At 30.0% G+C, this 15,352-nt stretch overlaps 1 protein-coding gene across 1 annotated transcript; it reads right to left on the bottom strand.

Annotated features, from left to right (window-relative positions):
* Positions 1 to 799: 799 nt before the first annotated feature.
* Positions 800 to 3,455, bottom strand: LOC114380870 (cyclin-D4-1-like). The gene is made up of 6 exons (XM_028339982.1): positions 2,877 to 3,455; positions 2,283 to 2,369; positions 2,077 to 2,175; positions 1,780 to 1,981; positions 1,572 to 1,693; positions 800 to 1,454 (listed from the first exon to the last, which is right to left on the bottom strand). Exons 1-6 carry the CDS (start codon positions 3,195 to 3,197, stop codon positions 1,203 to 1,205), a joined length of 1,083 nt encoding a protein of 360 aa, XP_028195783.1. The 5' UTR covers positions 3,198 to 3,455; the 3' UTR covers positions 800 to 1,202.
* Between the last annotated feature and the right edge of the window lie 11,897 nt (positions 3,456 to 15,352).

Here is a 15,352-nt window from a genome sequence, read left to right on the forward strand (position 1 = left end):
GATAAAAAAAAAAAGAATACGTTCTTAATTTTAACATTATATATTATCTGATTCTTTTTTTTAGGAGATATATAATCTGATTGTAAAGAAACTAAAACCGTACTGCATGCTTCTCTTACATGTTTAACGGCTTTCAAATGTATATTTGTGACGTATAAAAAATTGCAAAGAAATTATGTCTTTTAAGATTAAAAAAGAAAACGTTTATCTAGTAAACATTTAAAATAAAAAGTAAATATATAAAAAATAAAAAAATTGTATTCATACAACTCTGCATACAAATAAGAAGAAAAAGAAATATTATAAAAGCGTTATAAAACATTATTATATTTTCTCAAAAAATTATAAAAGTAACTAAATTTTCTCGAATCCAGGGAAATGCCCTTATATCCTTTTTGTATTGTTTTGTCAGTAGTGTCCCACTAAACATGTGAGGTTTTGTTTTGTTCAGTGTTGTTCGGCTGTGAAGCCAAATACTTAAAAATGTTGACTGGTCAATGACTCAAAAACAAAAGCTAGAGTAGGCAAACATCATAATTCATAGAGATAGAGAGGTTTCCAATCTCAATATTCAGCAAAGACGAATTTTTCGTTTCCTGTGTAGATCTTCATCGCAAATACTGACAATGACCCAACAAAACATTGACGTTGGACAAGTTAATTCTTGCTTCTTGGATATACACATATGACATCAATTCAACCATCCAAATATATATCGAGACATGTTAGTCCTTTTTAAATTTTGGATTATTTCTAAGCACCAGATACTTCTTTTGCTTTAAATTGGAAGAGATGTTTATTTATGAAAAAAAATGCTTTATATATTGATTTTCTTCTAAAATGAGCACTTAGGACATTCACATGGACAACAATTATGGCTCTACTCTCCAAATATTACATTCATACTTTGACATGCTGTGTTTGTGCTTCCACAACATTGTTTCATCAAAGTTTTCTACACCAACCGCACGTCCAAGTATTTGTAGCTGTTTCTATAATCTGACTATAAACCAAAAACTTAACTATCGACACCTCCTTCCTGATCCTGTCCATATGCTTCTAGCATGAAAGCACTTAAATTCCCATCTTATTCATCCGAAGCAAACTCTCATTGAGAATGTTTCCAAGGAATTCCAAGACCACACCAAACTCCCCATTCAACCAAACTAGATGAACTTTGGTGAAGGAAGAAAATTCACATTTCATGAATTGGAGGTTCCATTAGAAGGTTCATCTGGTTTGCTCCTCTTAGTAGGGTTTGGGTTTGAAGTATTATGTGACGAGTTTGGACATGATGATCCAACAGTTAATTCATCACTCTTATAACTTAAGCACCCAGCATCCAGCACCCCAATTGGACTTTGGGGCACATATGGCACCTTGCTGCCTAAACTAGCAGCAACATTGATCAAGGACAAATCTCTTATCAATTCAACACACTTTAGAACTCTCCCCTGCAAAATGAAAATCGCACAACACAAAAGTCAGAATAGTTCATTAAGATCGTCTTAAACACCAATTATCAATTCAACAAGGACAATTTGTTCTATGTGGGAACAATCACACCACACCTTCTCTACTACTAAGAGATCGGTTATGGCTTTATCAATTTCTATCACTTGTGATTCCTTTAAAACAGAAGCTGCCACCGCTGCAGCAATTTCAGAAGGCCAGAATTCCAAGAAATCAATACCTGCAATTAATTTCCCAAAAAAAACACTCGTCAAACTCATTACTCCTCAAGGAAAACAGAGTACAGAAACAGAGCAATGAGAATACCTCTAATTATGCCAAGAATGAGGTGCACTGATATTGAAATGGATGATTTCGCTGGATGCTGCTCGCAAGTGATCTTGCCAAGGAAGTAGTCTATGAAGGAACAAGGAGTTATAGCGCACATTTTCCATCTCAGTGTGCTTAATACAAGTAGTTCCATTTTTTGAATGGTTCTCGCTTCAAACAAAAACTTTAGTTCCCCAACCTGCCAATTATCAATATCAACAAGAAAATTAGAGGGTAATATGCACAACAAAATCATATTTAACTATCTTACAGTATTGCAGGATTCTACTATACCTGTAAATCTACGGATTGAGGCACTTTGATCTCCTCCATTTTGGCCGCAATCGACAAGCAAGCTACAGCCAACAATTGCACAGTCCAACTCACACCTCTCTAAACATACCAAGAGGCCAAAAACACCAATTAGACAATCAAAAAGAAATTACGGAGAAATGAACCTAGCAAAAAACACCCATAAACTTTCAGACATTTGATCTTACAGGTAACTCAAAAACCGATAGGAAGCGATCCAAGTAGTTCACAGCTAAACAAAAACTCAGGGGTCCAAATCCAAGATAAGAATGAGCCTGTTGATCACATTATTATAAAAAGAAAAAGTCAGCAACACAATCACCTCAATCAAATACAAGATTGCAATTTGCCACATTCATTACACAGTTTCAACCGATATGAAACAAAATTCAATTCTATAAAAAGGAAAATCCAAATCAACTTAAGAACATCAACAAGTTGCCAGTGGCAAAAGAATTGGCGATAGCACCAAGCTACTCCTTTTCCAATTTGGAAGTTCAAAAATTAAAGCAAAAACCCATTTGAGAGACCCAATGAAAAAGCCCAGCATTGTATAAAAACCTGATATCAGAAGGCAAAAGAAATCAGACAACAGAGTAAAAAAAAAAGAAAAAAAACTCTTTTAAATGACTAAAATCCCATTAAAAACACCAGACCCACCAAGGCAATAATCCACAAAAATCAACAAAAAAAAAACATTAAATGATCAATTTTTCCATGTCCATTGATTGAAAATGGGAACTTGGTGAATCAAACACAAAGAATGCAGAAACCCTCAATACCTTCCAAATCCAATCAAGAGCCTCCTTTCTAACACCCAACAAGTCCAAGTCCAACCCCCCACTCCTCAGCCTCATCAAGTAATCATCCCTCGGCAAATGCTCTTTTTCTCTCTCCACCATAGCCCTCACAGCTTCCTCACTCTGCGCCACAAAACACGCCAGCAACAACTCCGATCCACCACCACCCTCATGGTGCGAGATTCTGGAGTTAGACCCATCTGCGGCATCACATTCCAAACCATCATCATCGAAGCAGGTGCTGCTGTTCTCGGAACAGAGAAGAAGAAGGTTGGAGGTGGCACTGTCTGAGTTGTGAGCCATTGATAAGAACGGTTATTTGCTAGAACAGAAAAGGGTGGGGCTTAGGGAACAGAACAGGTTTGTGGAGAAAAACCCATGTGACAGTGTTGGAGAATGAAGTGGGAGAGAGGGGAGAGGAGTGAGCTTTATGTAGGAAGCCGGTTGTGCTTTTAGGGCAAAAGAGAGAGAAAGAGAGATGATGGGGCAAGCAAGCAAGAAAGAGGGGCAATGATATTGGTTCTGCTGCTGCTGTCCATGGAAACCAAAACCCCCCAAAAAACAAAGAAAATAAAAAATAAATAAATAAATAAAGATTTTATGTTGTGGTGGGTACAAAAACAAAAACAAACAGGACTGTAATTTTGTCAAGATGGAAAAAATTCCAACGAAATTAAGAATGTGGGGAAAACAAAATAATTGGGATTCCTCTTTTGGTATAAGAATATAACCTTTTGGATTTGATTCTTTTTTTTTCTTTCTTTCAAAGTTGAATTATTTAATACTAGTTTTGTTGGTTTTTTAAAATATATTTTGTGATTTAAATTAAATGTTTTAACACAATTCTTTTTTTTTACTGGCATTAAGTTGTATTATGAACTTATTCAAAGTCTTAAATGTCTTATCATTGATTTTATTTACCAATTTTACTGATTTAAATGTCTTATCATTGATTTTATTTTTTATTTTTATTTAATTTCTACTCTCTCTCTGTTTTTATTTCTTCTTTTAACTTCTTATTTTTCAAAACTTATTATTGTTGTAACTAATAAATGTGATTTTTCTTCTTTTGTTTTGAATTAAAATGTTATTTCTCTTCTCTATTCTAAATGTCTCTCTTTCACTTTTTTCCGACATTTCTTTATGATATCTTCATATTTGTCCAAAAAAAATTAAGAGCCTGCAGTAGTAAAATATAAAATATATTTAATTCTTTTATTTGTAAAAAAAAATGTTTTGTTCCAATTTTCATATAAAACCTATAAAAAAATATTTTTTTGATTTAATAAAAATTGACAACTTTTTTTAAAATTATTATTAAGTAGGGATTTACTTAAAAGATTTTTAAAAAATCGTTGGAAATTTTAATTTCTTCTAATGTATTTAAAAAGTAATAAATTAGATTAGTTTGACTTTTTCTAGTTTTGGTGAATTAATGGAGTGCAAATAACTTTACTAGAAATGGTCTTAACTTTTCTATTATTTTTTCTTCAGAATCTTGTACAAACATAAATACACTCTAATAACCATTCCTTAATTTAGGCTTAATTTTTTTTTATTAAATATTTTAAAATAATTAGTCAAAATAATTAATTAAAACTATTATATTTAAACATGAGTCAAATAAATAAAAGTTATCAATTGTCATTTAAAAAGAAGATAAAACTATTATATCGTTGAAATTAGGTTCTTATTTCACTCCTAAATTTTTTTTAGTGGTCGTTGAATTGAAGTTAGCTATACTAGCCTACCACCCATAGTGAATAACAATAAAGGAAATATAAAAAAATTGTGTAAATAAATTGACAAATAAAATATAAATGACTGAAAAATGATAAATTTGACTATTTTTGCCAAAGACTAATTTTACACCTCAAATTTTGTTATTTATTTTAAAGCTGTCCAAACATCAAGTTTTCTTTGATAGTAACTATCCACGTATGATAGTTATATGTGCATGTACCATCCTGGATAACTGGCTTGAAAATTGTTTGAACACATTTTCTCACATTTTGACTTTTGATTATCTATCTCATGCAAAAAAAATAACAATTATCTTCCACTTTCAACCTTTTTGTTTTTTTAAAGACGGAATCTTCATGCATGTTCAAATTTGTTAAATTGTCTATGCTCAGTTATTACTGCTAGTGTGGCTTGCTTCTAGATTAGAACCGTTTTCTGACTCATCTATACTAGACGTGCACCAATCGTTCCAAAAACGTCCAAATTTGTGACTTGCTTCTGGACCAAGTCCGTTTATTTAACTATTTTTAACATGAACAATCTTACACAGTATAATATTTGAGCCAAAAAATAAATAATAAAAGTGTGATTGACAAATTATATATAAAAAATATATATATATGATTGAAAATACTTTCGAAGCATTTCATTATTTCTTTCACACAACTTGCCTAATAGGTCAAGCATTAGTTTTACACCTTAAATTTTGTTATTTATTATGTTTTGTATGTAGTACAAACATCAATTATTTTTCTAATAACTATCCACATATGACGTTGTAGTTGCATTTTCCATTGAAAATTGTTCTTGCACATTTTCTCACATTTTAGCCTTTGATTATCTATCTCATGTGGGGAAAAATAGTTGTTGTCTTCCACTATCCATATTTTCATTTTTTAGAGACACAATCTTCATGCATGTTCAAACTTGGAAAACAGCCACATGATCAGCTACTGTTTTTTTTACTCATATACAGTGGACATGCACCAATCTTTCAGAAAACGGTTAAATTACTTATTAAGTATTTTTAATATGAACAATCTTACACAGTGATAATTAATATAATACTTGAGCCAAAAATAAATAATACAAGTATGATTGACAAATTATATAAAGAAAAATGTATTTGATTGAAACATACTTTGCAAGCATTTCATTATTTCTTCCATACAACTTGCCAAGTTGGTTAAGGACTAGTTTTACACCTAAAATTTTGTTATTTATTATGTTTTCTAAACAGTACAAACATCAATTATTTTTCTAATAACTATCTACATATGGTGTTACAATTGCATCTTCCATTAATGGCAGGTGGCTTGAAAATCATTCTTGTACATTTTCTCACATTTTAGCATTTGATTATCAATTTCATGTGGAAAAAATAACAATTGTCTTCCACTATCTACATTTCCATTTTTTTGAGACACAATCTTCATGCATGTTCAACTTGAAAAACTGCCCCATGATCAGTTATTGCTGCCAGTGTGACTTGTTTCTGAACCAGGTCTATTTTTTTGACCCACTTATATTGGACTTGCACCAATCGTTCAGAAAATGGCTAAATTACTTGTTAACTATTTTTAATACGAACAATCTTACACAATGATAATTAATATAATTCTTGAGCCAAAAAAAATAATAAAAGTGTGATTGACGAATTATATAAAGAAAAATGTATTTGACTAAACATACTTTGCAAGCATCTCATTATTTCTTCCATACAACTTACCTAATTGGTCAAGGACCAGTTTTACACCTCAAATATTGCTATTTATTATGTTTTCTAAGTTGTACAAAAATCAATTATTTTTCTATTAACCATCCACATATGGTAGTTGCAAGTGCATCTTCCGTCATGGGTAGTTGGCTTGAAAATTGTTCTTGCCCAGTTTCTCACATTTTAGTCTTTGATTATTTATCCCATGTGAAAAAAAGTAACAATTATCTTCCATTATCCACATTTTCACTTTTTAGGGACATCGTCTCCATGTATGCTCAAACTTGAAAAACGGCCTTCATGTTTAGTTATTGTTGCTAGCTTGGCTGTCTTTTGAACTAGGTATGTTTTTTTTATCCACATATACTAGACTTGCACCAATTGTTCAGAAAATGGCTAAATTACTTGTTAACTATTTTTAGTGTGAACAATCTTACACCATGATAATTAATATAATTCTTGAGCAAAAGAATAAATAATAAACTATGATTAACAAATTATATAAAGAAAAATGTATATGATTAAACATGCTTTTCAAGCATTTCATTATTTTCTCCATACAACTTACCTAGTTGGTCGAGAACCAATTTTACACCTCAAAATTTGCTATTTATTATGTTTTCTAAGTAGTGTATACATCAATTATTTTTCTAGTACTTATCTACATATGGCTACATGTGCATCTTCCATCATGAGTAGTTGGCTTGTAAACTGTTCTTGTATGTCTTCTCACATTTTAACCTTTGATTATCTATCACATGTGCAAAAAATAACAATTATCTTCCATAATCCACTTTTTTTCTATTTTTTTTAGAGGCATGTCTCAATGCATGCTCGAACTTAGAAACTGCCTTCATGTTCAGTTCTTGCTACTAGCTCAACTTGCTTCTGGACCAGGTCCATTTTTTACCCACCTATACTAAACTTGAGCCAATCATTCAGAAAATTACTAATTTACTTGTTAACTATTTTTAATGTAAACAATATTACACAATTATAATTAATATAATTTTTTAGTAAAAGACTAAATAAATAATAAAAGTGTGATTGGGCAATTATATTAAAAAATGTATTTGATTAAACATACTTCACAAACATTTCATTATTTTTTCCATACAACTTACCTAATTGGTTAATGACTAAATTACACCTCAAAATCTGCTATTTGTTATATTTTTTAAGTAGCACAAACATCAATTATTTTTTAGGTAACTATCCACATATGATAGTAGAGTGCATCTTTCATCATGCACACTTGGTATGAATAATAATGTAAGTTTAAAGTGAAATAATTTATATCTAACATATATCAACAGTTTTTTATAATAAAAAATAGTAAGAATTTTTCAACACAATAGCTTTATAATCATGTTTGAATCAGATAATATAAATATAAACGGTAATTTTTTTCTTAATCTCGCACCAAAAATGTTTTAAAATAATTAAGCAAGATGATTAATTAAAATAATAGTATTTTATAAAAGTCAAATAACAGAAATAATTTAAAGAAGTTATCAATTATCATTAAAAGAAGATAAATGGGAGATCTTCAAGAGAGGGAGGGAGGGAGTGAGGGAGGGAGAGAGTTCATGCTATACGTGTGTGCCTAACAGTAATTTTGTGAAGTTGTTTGACTTAATAACATGTATATATTAAATTCCAATAATTAAATCATTAAATGTTTTGATATTATTTTAATAATTATGCACATTAAATTTTAGATAAATTTGATATTTATAATCAACCTTTACTTATGTTTTTTAAAAGTATAGTCTTAATAATTATTGCCTATTTTGCCACTACACTTACTTTCTGTGTGCATTTTGTCCTAAACATTAATTGATATTTTTGTTTATTACTAATAGTTGACCCTTGATTTCACAAAAGAATAATAATAATTGAACCTTGACATGACAATTTGACTGTTAGCATTATAGATATTACTAATGTGGATTGATAATATGACAAGTTGATGATAGTGTAACAACATGAAAGGATAACGTGAAATATTATGTGATAACTCAAAATGGTTCAAATTTTTTTCCTTCATATTTTTGTATTAACATATTCAGTCTCGAAAATTTTCTTTAAAAGAATTAGGTCTCAACCCTAACTTCCTTCTTTCTTCATTTATTTATGCAACAAAATAAACTAAAGTTAAACAAAAAATCAAATATTTAAATTATTTTAATACTATTCTAATTTATTCAAAACTTAATTATAAACAAGACGAAATGATTTAAATATATTAAAATATTAACATAATTGTCTACAAAATAATCACTAAAATAATGTTCTTAAGACAATTATCAATCACGGTTAAAGTTCTGATGATATTTTTTTAAATAAATTACACTAATCATTTATGAGGTTTTATAAAATTATCCAAACATTCTCCTATTTTTATAACCATTATAATAATCTTCCTTGCTAGGAAGTGTCAGTGTAATATTTTTAAACATTAAAAGAAGTATTAGCATAATATATAAACAGATATTCATGTAATAACTTAAAACATAACTGGGTTAACGTAGGAATATAGGAATAGAAAAAGAATATTATTATGTGTGATTTAAAAAAACTCAGGAAATACAAATTGTAATTTCCTCTATTTTTAATATACTTTTTTTTATCAGGAAAAACGTCTAATCTGCCCCAATATGTAATTTATATAGAATGGTTAACACATTTATACATTGATAAAACAACTTAAACTACTAAAAATGTACCAAATTAGATAGTTGATGCAACACATCAAATTCGTTTTCCCAACTCTATCACTCACATGGTACAACACAAAGTCTTAAAAAAATTAATCGAGTAAGTGACCAATTTAATTCCCGAAGTGGTATCACATTAGTCCTTAAAACTAAAAAACTTAAATAAATTCCTGATAATTTTAAGTTTTCATTTAAGTTCCTAAAAATTAACAAGATTTTTTTTTCATTTTTACCCCAAAACATATGTTATTATTATTTACTAAGGCCTTGGACTAGTGACCAAAATGAGAAAAAAAAATAATTTTAGGAACTTAAATGAAATTATAAAAAAGCTCATGGACTTATTTAAATTTTTTTAGTTTCAAGATTAATATAACAGTAAAATACAATTTTAAAGACTAAAATTAATAATTTTAACTCAATTAAACGTATATTTGCTAATGGCTAAGTGAGAGTTTTGCCCTTCTCTCTCTCTCTCTATATATATATATATACGCCACTACCTTATAATTTCTCTGTTTAACAAAAAGAAAACTCAAAATTAAAATGCATTTTAATCCTTACACGCCACCAGTTGTCCCATGACGAAATGTACTATTCTCCAAACCACAATGGCCCCACGAGATACGTAATTTGCAAATGCCACCCGCTATGAAACATGAAAACTGAAAAAAGACAACAACGTACAAAGGATGAATATAAATGTAAGTTTTTAACTATAATTGAAAAGATTAATCAGTAATCAACCTGGTCAGATAATTGGATCATTACATTAGCATGATCGTTTAGCAAAACAATTTGACCAGGCAAAACCAAAATCAAACAGAAAAAAACTACAAAGTGATTGTCTTTTATTTTATCCGAAGAAAAATATTAAGGCTCAGGTTTTTCAATTCTATTTTCAAACTGGAAGTTTATATATTACCTGTTAATCAATTCATTCTACCACGTAATTTTAAATATATGAAGAGATAAAAAAAAAAGTGCTCCGATAAATTTGGTTTTCTTCCAAAACTGGTGAAATGGATTTACTTATTAATTGGGAAGGATTTTCAAATGAACTTCTAATTGAACCCAAATTTATGGCAATTGATACCATGAAACTGATTCTCATTAATTACTTTAATTGAATCTCCCTTTCATGAAGGTTACTTTCAAATGGAAATCTAAAAGATGCAAAATCTTTCTTTTTCAAACTTTAGCAACACAAATTCCTAACCCTTTTTCGTCTCCTAGAGATGCTCCCCCTCTTTTCTCCTCTCTCTCATAAGATACTCTACCTTTCCATCCACCTCTTCTATGGGGTTGTCTCCCAAAAATTCCCCATATGGCCATATATGGGACACTTTATAACACATACCAAATCACGTGTATTATCAATTTTAATGGCACCCCTTTATGGCTGTTAGAGTTAGAGATCTATGCATGCATGCTCACCATGTTGTTAATTAATACATAACATATATATTTGAACTTGTATATATAGCACCGTGGTGGTCCAGAAACCAGTCTTCAATTCTTTAAAGTATTATAATTTTCTTGTCTTGTAGATACATTCTCTTGAGAGTACTAATTCCTTTCTCTAAACAAGTGCAGATCAAAACCAATTGTTACTGAAAGTGGACAGATCATAAGCCATAGCAATTCCATAATTGGAATAAAAAACCGAATCTCTGTCTTTGCAGATGAATGCCGCCTCATGTGTTGCCCTTGTGCCTCGCCACTTGTGAATTAAAAAACCTCTTACACAACTATTTAGAATCTTGTATTAAAAATGTTTTCTTTTGTATTTTGGCATTCCAACCGAGGTAAAAGATAAATATCTTCTGCTACATATTAGAGTAAAGATATGGAAGCTGTGAGATTTTAATTAACCCACCATAGGTTGTCATTTAAGGCAAAGAAATTCAATCATGCATACCAAAGAGTAAATATATTTGTTAAGGTATCTAAATGCTAAACAAAAAGAGGGTCTCTAATCTATGAGATGCTCTTGTGAGCACTTGAGTTGTTTGTCTGATGAAAACATCATTTTTTTTTGTTGCAACGTTACTTTCCTTGTGTTGAGATTCCCCTTCTAAATGGGCTTAAGGTACCTGAAATCCACGGTCAAAGACTCAAAGCATGATTACTTTGAAGGGAAATAATGATGAGTCTTTGTCCTCTAATGAGGGCAAACTTTTCCACCTTGTAGCATCAGTGATTGATCATGAGTTTTTGGTTTTCAGAGACCACTCCACACACACATACTACATACACACACCTTAATTGACGAAAGAGCTTTGATTAATTAAGAGATGTGTTGTTGATTGGAACTTCCCGTTACAGGGGTCTGATTGGTTTGAACAAAAGAAGCTTTTGCCCACAACATTGCATCAATGATCCATGTGGGTTTGAGTACGTACCCTTCTTGAAATATGAGTTGCCTAGAGTTCTTAGTGAGAATGATGAGGTTTCTGTCTTGGTGTTAGCGATTTTCTAGTGTCCCACCAAGAGGCAGTGGAAACTTGCAAGGACAAATATATAGGGGAAGAAGCGGGAATTGAATTGAATAATTGACCATGTCCATGACGGAGTTATTAATATTACATGATTGGAAAATAGAAAGAGCATATTTCAAATGTGTGTTTGAACCAATGAGATTAGAGAGAAATAGGGAATTTGAAATCCCAAATGAAGTGATCAAACATCATCCAACAATATCTTCAAGCTAGTGTGCTAAGTTGGATGCAGTTTTTTTTTCAGCTAAATGATTTTACATGCAGTTTGAAGGTTGAAAACAAATTATTAAAACACTTGTGTCCTTAATTAGTAAAAGTCATTTTAGCATGATATTAGTAAATGTCACAACAGGCCATGTTCCTCCTGCAGCCCCTTTTAATAGGCTGTATGGGCCCCGGCTGTGTTAAAGATCAGTTCATCTAGTTTTGTGCTAATTATTTTTTTTATCATGGAATTGATGCCTAATTTTTATAGCAAAGAATAATTAATTTTCATCCAAAATCATAAATACGTGAATATTTCTTTTTTATATGATTTATTTTATACTCAAAATTCAGATTCAAAAACCACTTGATTAAGTGAATCAAATGATTATCATTTATGTCAAATTTCAAGTGATGTTGATTTTGCGCAAGCTATTTGGTCGAATTAAATTGCAACCTATATATCACATAAAATTAATATTTATTATTTGTTAATTCCTTTGAGCATGTAGAGTTTACTCTTTTTTTTTTCTGGTTTTGAGAAATTCCTCAGCAATAAGAAGAAAAGAAGTGAATTTTTTTTCTTTTTTACTTACTTGAATGAGTGAATGAAAATGAATAAGTCGCATAAAAAAGATGTTTATATTAATTAAAAGAATTAAATTTAACAAAATTTTTATTTTTTAACTATATTATTGTTTAACATGATTTTTTTGTTATAAAAATTGTTTAATTCTAAAAAAGAAAAATAATAATGCAATAAACACGGCTTTGCATAACAAGTTAGGGAGGAAAATTACTTATATGTCAAAACTATAAAAGAACATATTTATTTCTTATTTGTTTTATCGAATAAACAATGAAATTTTGGTATTTTCATCTTATTCTACTTATCTTTATTTGATAAATGACGAAGAGGAAACTTTTATATCATGCTAATTAATAATCTGACATTAATTACTGACATCAAAACTGCCTACAACTTAGATATCATGTCACTATTTTTATGAGAATGTTAGTATTTTAAAAAAAATATTTTTTTATATTATAATATAAAATATCAAAATTTTATATATTTAAAGAAGCTATTTTAAGTAACTTTGAAAATTTATTCTTATGAAGATTTTTTAAAACGAAGATTTTTCAAAATGCTCTTTATTATATTTAATATGAAGTTTTTTTTAGTAGTGAGGAGTTTGGGGTATACATGAGATTCTACGTTTAAACCTCAGTGTGGTCATTGTAAAAAAAAAAAAATCCAAAATTTTAAACATGTATGTCAGATGAATTAGTAAGGATACTGTATTATTTTCACATTATTAATTTTTCTTCTCAATTCAAGAAAATTGAATTTTAACCATTTCCAGAGAAATAATTTTGTGAGAAACTACGAGTATAAGATATTCCTAAACAAAATTATTTTTTAAGAATAATTTTTTCTCAAAATTTACATCTTAAATATGCAAAGCTAATATTTTTCGTTTTAAATTCAAAAATTAAAATTTTGTCCCTACACACTTAAACACATTTGTTTGGGTTGAACCCAACTCTATCCGTTCAAACTCATAAAACTGAAGATATGTTTTTTTCTTTAAAATTTTTATTGATATATATTCATTGATATTTTTGTGTGTGTGTGTATATATATATATATATATATATATATATATATATATATATATATATATATATATTTGTATTTTATTCTATACATTTGTTAAAAAATGTAAGACGACATGTAGGCTTTTTTCACCTAATGAATTTGTCCTCACCCGCCATCAATCTAATTGATTTGGTTTGAGTAAAAAAAAGAAATACAAATTCGGCCCGTTCAAACCAAAAGTAATTTGTCCATTTTTTTTTTTTTTTTTGCAAAGCAGTAATTTATCCAATTTAAATATCGAATTTGTGGTTTAATCCAACTCAAACCAACCTTGTCCCTTAAAGTAATAAATAAAGAACAAACAGTGACAACATCATGATGAACCTATTTGGAAAAATGACAAGGACAACAATTAAGGCATGAAATTACTCAACAGTCAACACTAGCCTTTTTTTTCCTGCGATACTAACCCTTTTGATGACCCAAAATGCCGCAATGTATCTGTAAGTCTGGGCCTCAAATCCAACTTTGATTTAAAGAGAAACCTGGGATTCAAGGACACCAGTTCCTTACAAACAAATTGAGTTAGGCCTAAACAAGTTTTAAGATTACCCAATAGCCAGTTGCTTCCTGCACCTCCAATGGTACTTCCTGCATCTCTTTTAAGCTTCCAAAACACCTAATCCAGAATATAAAATTTACATTCTAGAAAGGTCTCTCTCAAATTTACATTTCGAAAAGACATTTCGAGAAGCAAATTGGAGATGCAGGAACTAGCCTTACCCTCCATTGCTCTGGGTTGTTGCTTCTTGCACCCCTTTTTTGGCTTCCAAAATGATCAAATCCAAATGTAAAAATTATATTTCAGAATGCATCCCTTTTTTTGGTTTCCAAAATGACCAATCTAGAAGGTTTAAAAAATTCTGGAAAGGCTGCTGGAAGCAACTTGTAGGTGTAGAAAGAAACAATTATTGCTCTGACCTTTAGTCCAAAACAGAAAACCGTGGCCCTTGGCAAGGCTTATGGTTATGGGTATACATCATTTGGTTATGCGTAAAATTAAATCAAATCAAATATAAATCAAACATATGCATCGGATTTTAAAAGAATTTGTCATGTTATTCAATCAGGAATTTTAAATGATATAAATATGTATTTTAATATTCAATTAAGACTTTTAAATTTTTTTAATGAGCGTAACAAAATTCAGTGATATTGTAACATCCTATTTTTTCATATATAAATAAAAAAAATTAGTTAAAAAAATAGAGTTTTAGAAAATGACGAGATTTTTTATAATAAAATAAATAAGGAGAATTAATGTTATTAATTAAAATAATGGTTTGGAGGAAAAAAAATTATTTATTCATTTGATAGGAAATAAAATAGAGTATTTGTTTATAAAATAATAAACAAAAAATAGAGTAAATAATAGGGTGTGAGTAACCTAGCTATAAATAGAGACGTCTTAGGTCAGTTTTCATACTCATGATACTCTCTACGCCTCCTCTTCCTCTCAATTTCGTTTTCCCTTCTTCACCTCCCAAAACCCTCTCTTTTCCCGCATACCACCAAACTTGTCTTAGAAAAAGACGATCTCGGACACATTCACCGTTGGATCGTCGTGAAATTTTAGAGTCGGAGCTGAGAGAAATACCCCTTGTATTGTAGCTTTTTCTTTTCCCGCAGAAACTCAAAACTATCTCAGTAAAACTATAATCCCAGATTCATTAATCGTTTGATTGTCGTGAAATTTTGATATGTCATTCGCAATTCATTTCCACACATCTTCACCGCTGGAATTTGCAAAATAATGTCTGTGAAGGGAGAAATACTCATCGCACGTAGACAGTGGAATTGAGGCTTCAATCCCTTCTCTTTTCTTTAACACTTGGAAACCCTATCAGAGAAATCAGAGGAAAAGCTCAAGGAATCTCAGGAAACTACTAGAGATGCCGTTATCGCTGTCA

This window comes from Glycine soja, chromosome 2 (genome assembly GCF_004193775.1).
Source record: "Glycine soja cultivar W05 chromosome 2, ASM419377v2, whole genome shotgun sequence".
In the NCBI taxonomy this organism is placed as follows: domain Eukaryota; kingdom Viridiplantae; phylum Streptophyta; class Magnoliopsida; order Fabales; family Fabaceae; genus Glycine; species Glycine soja.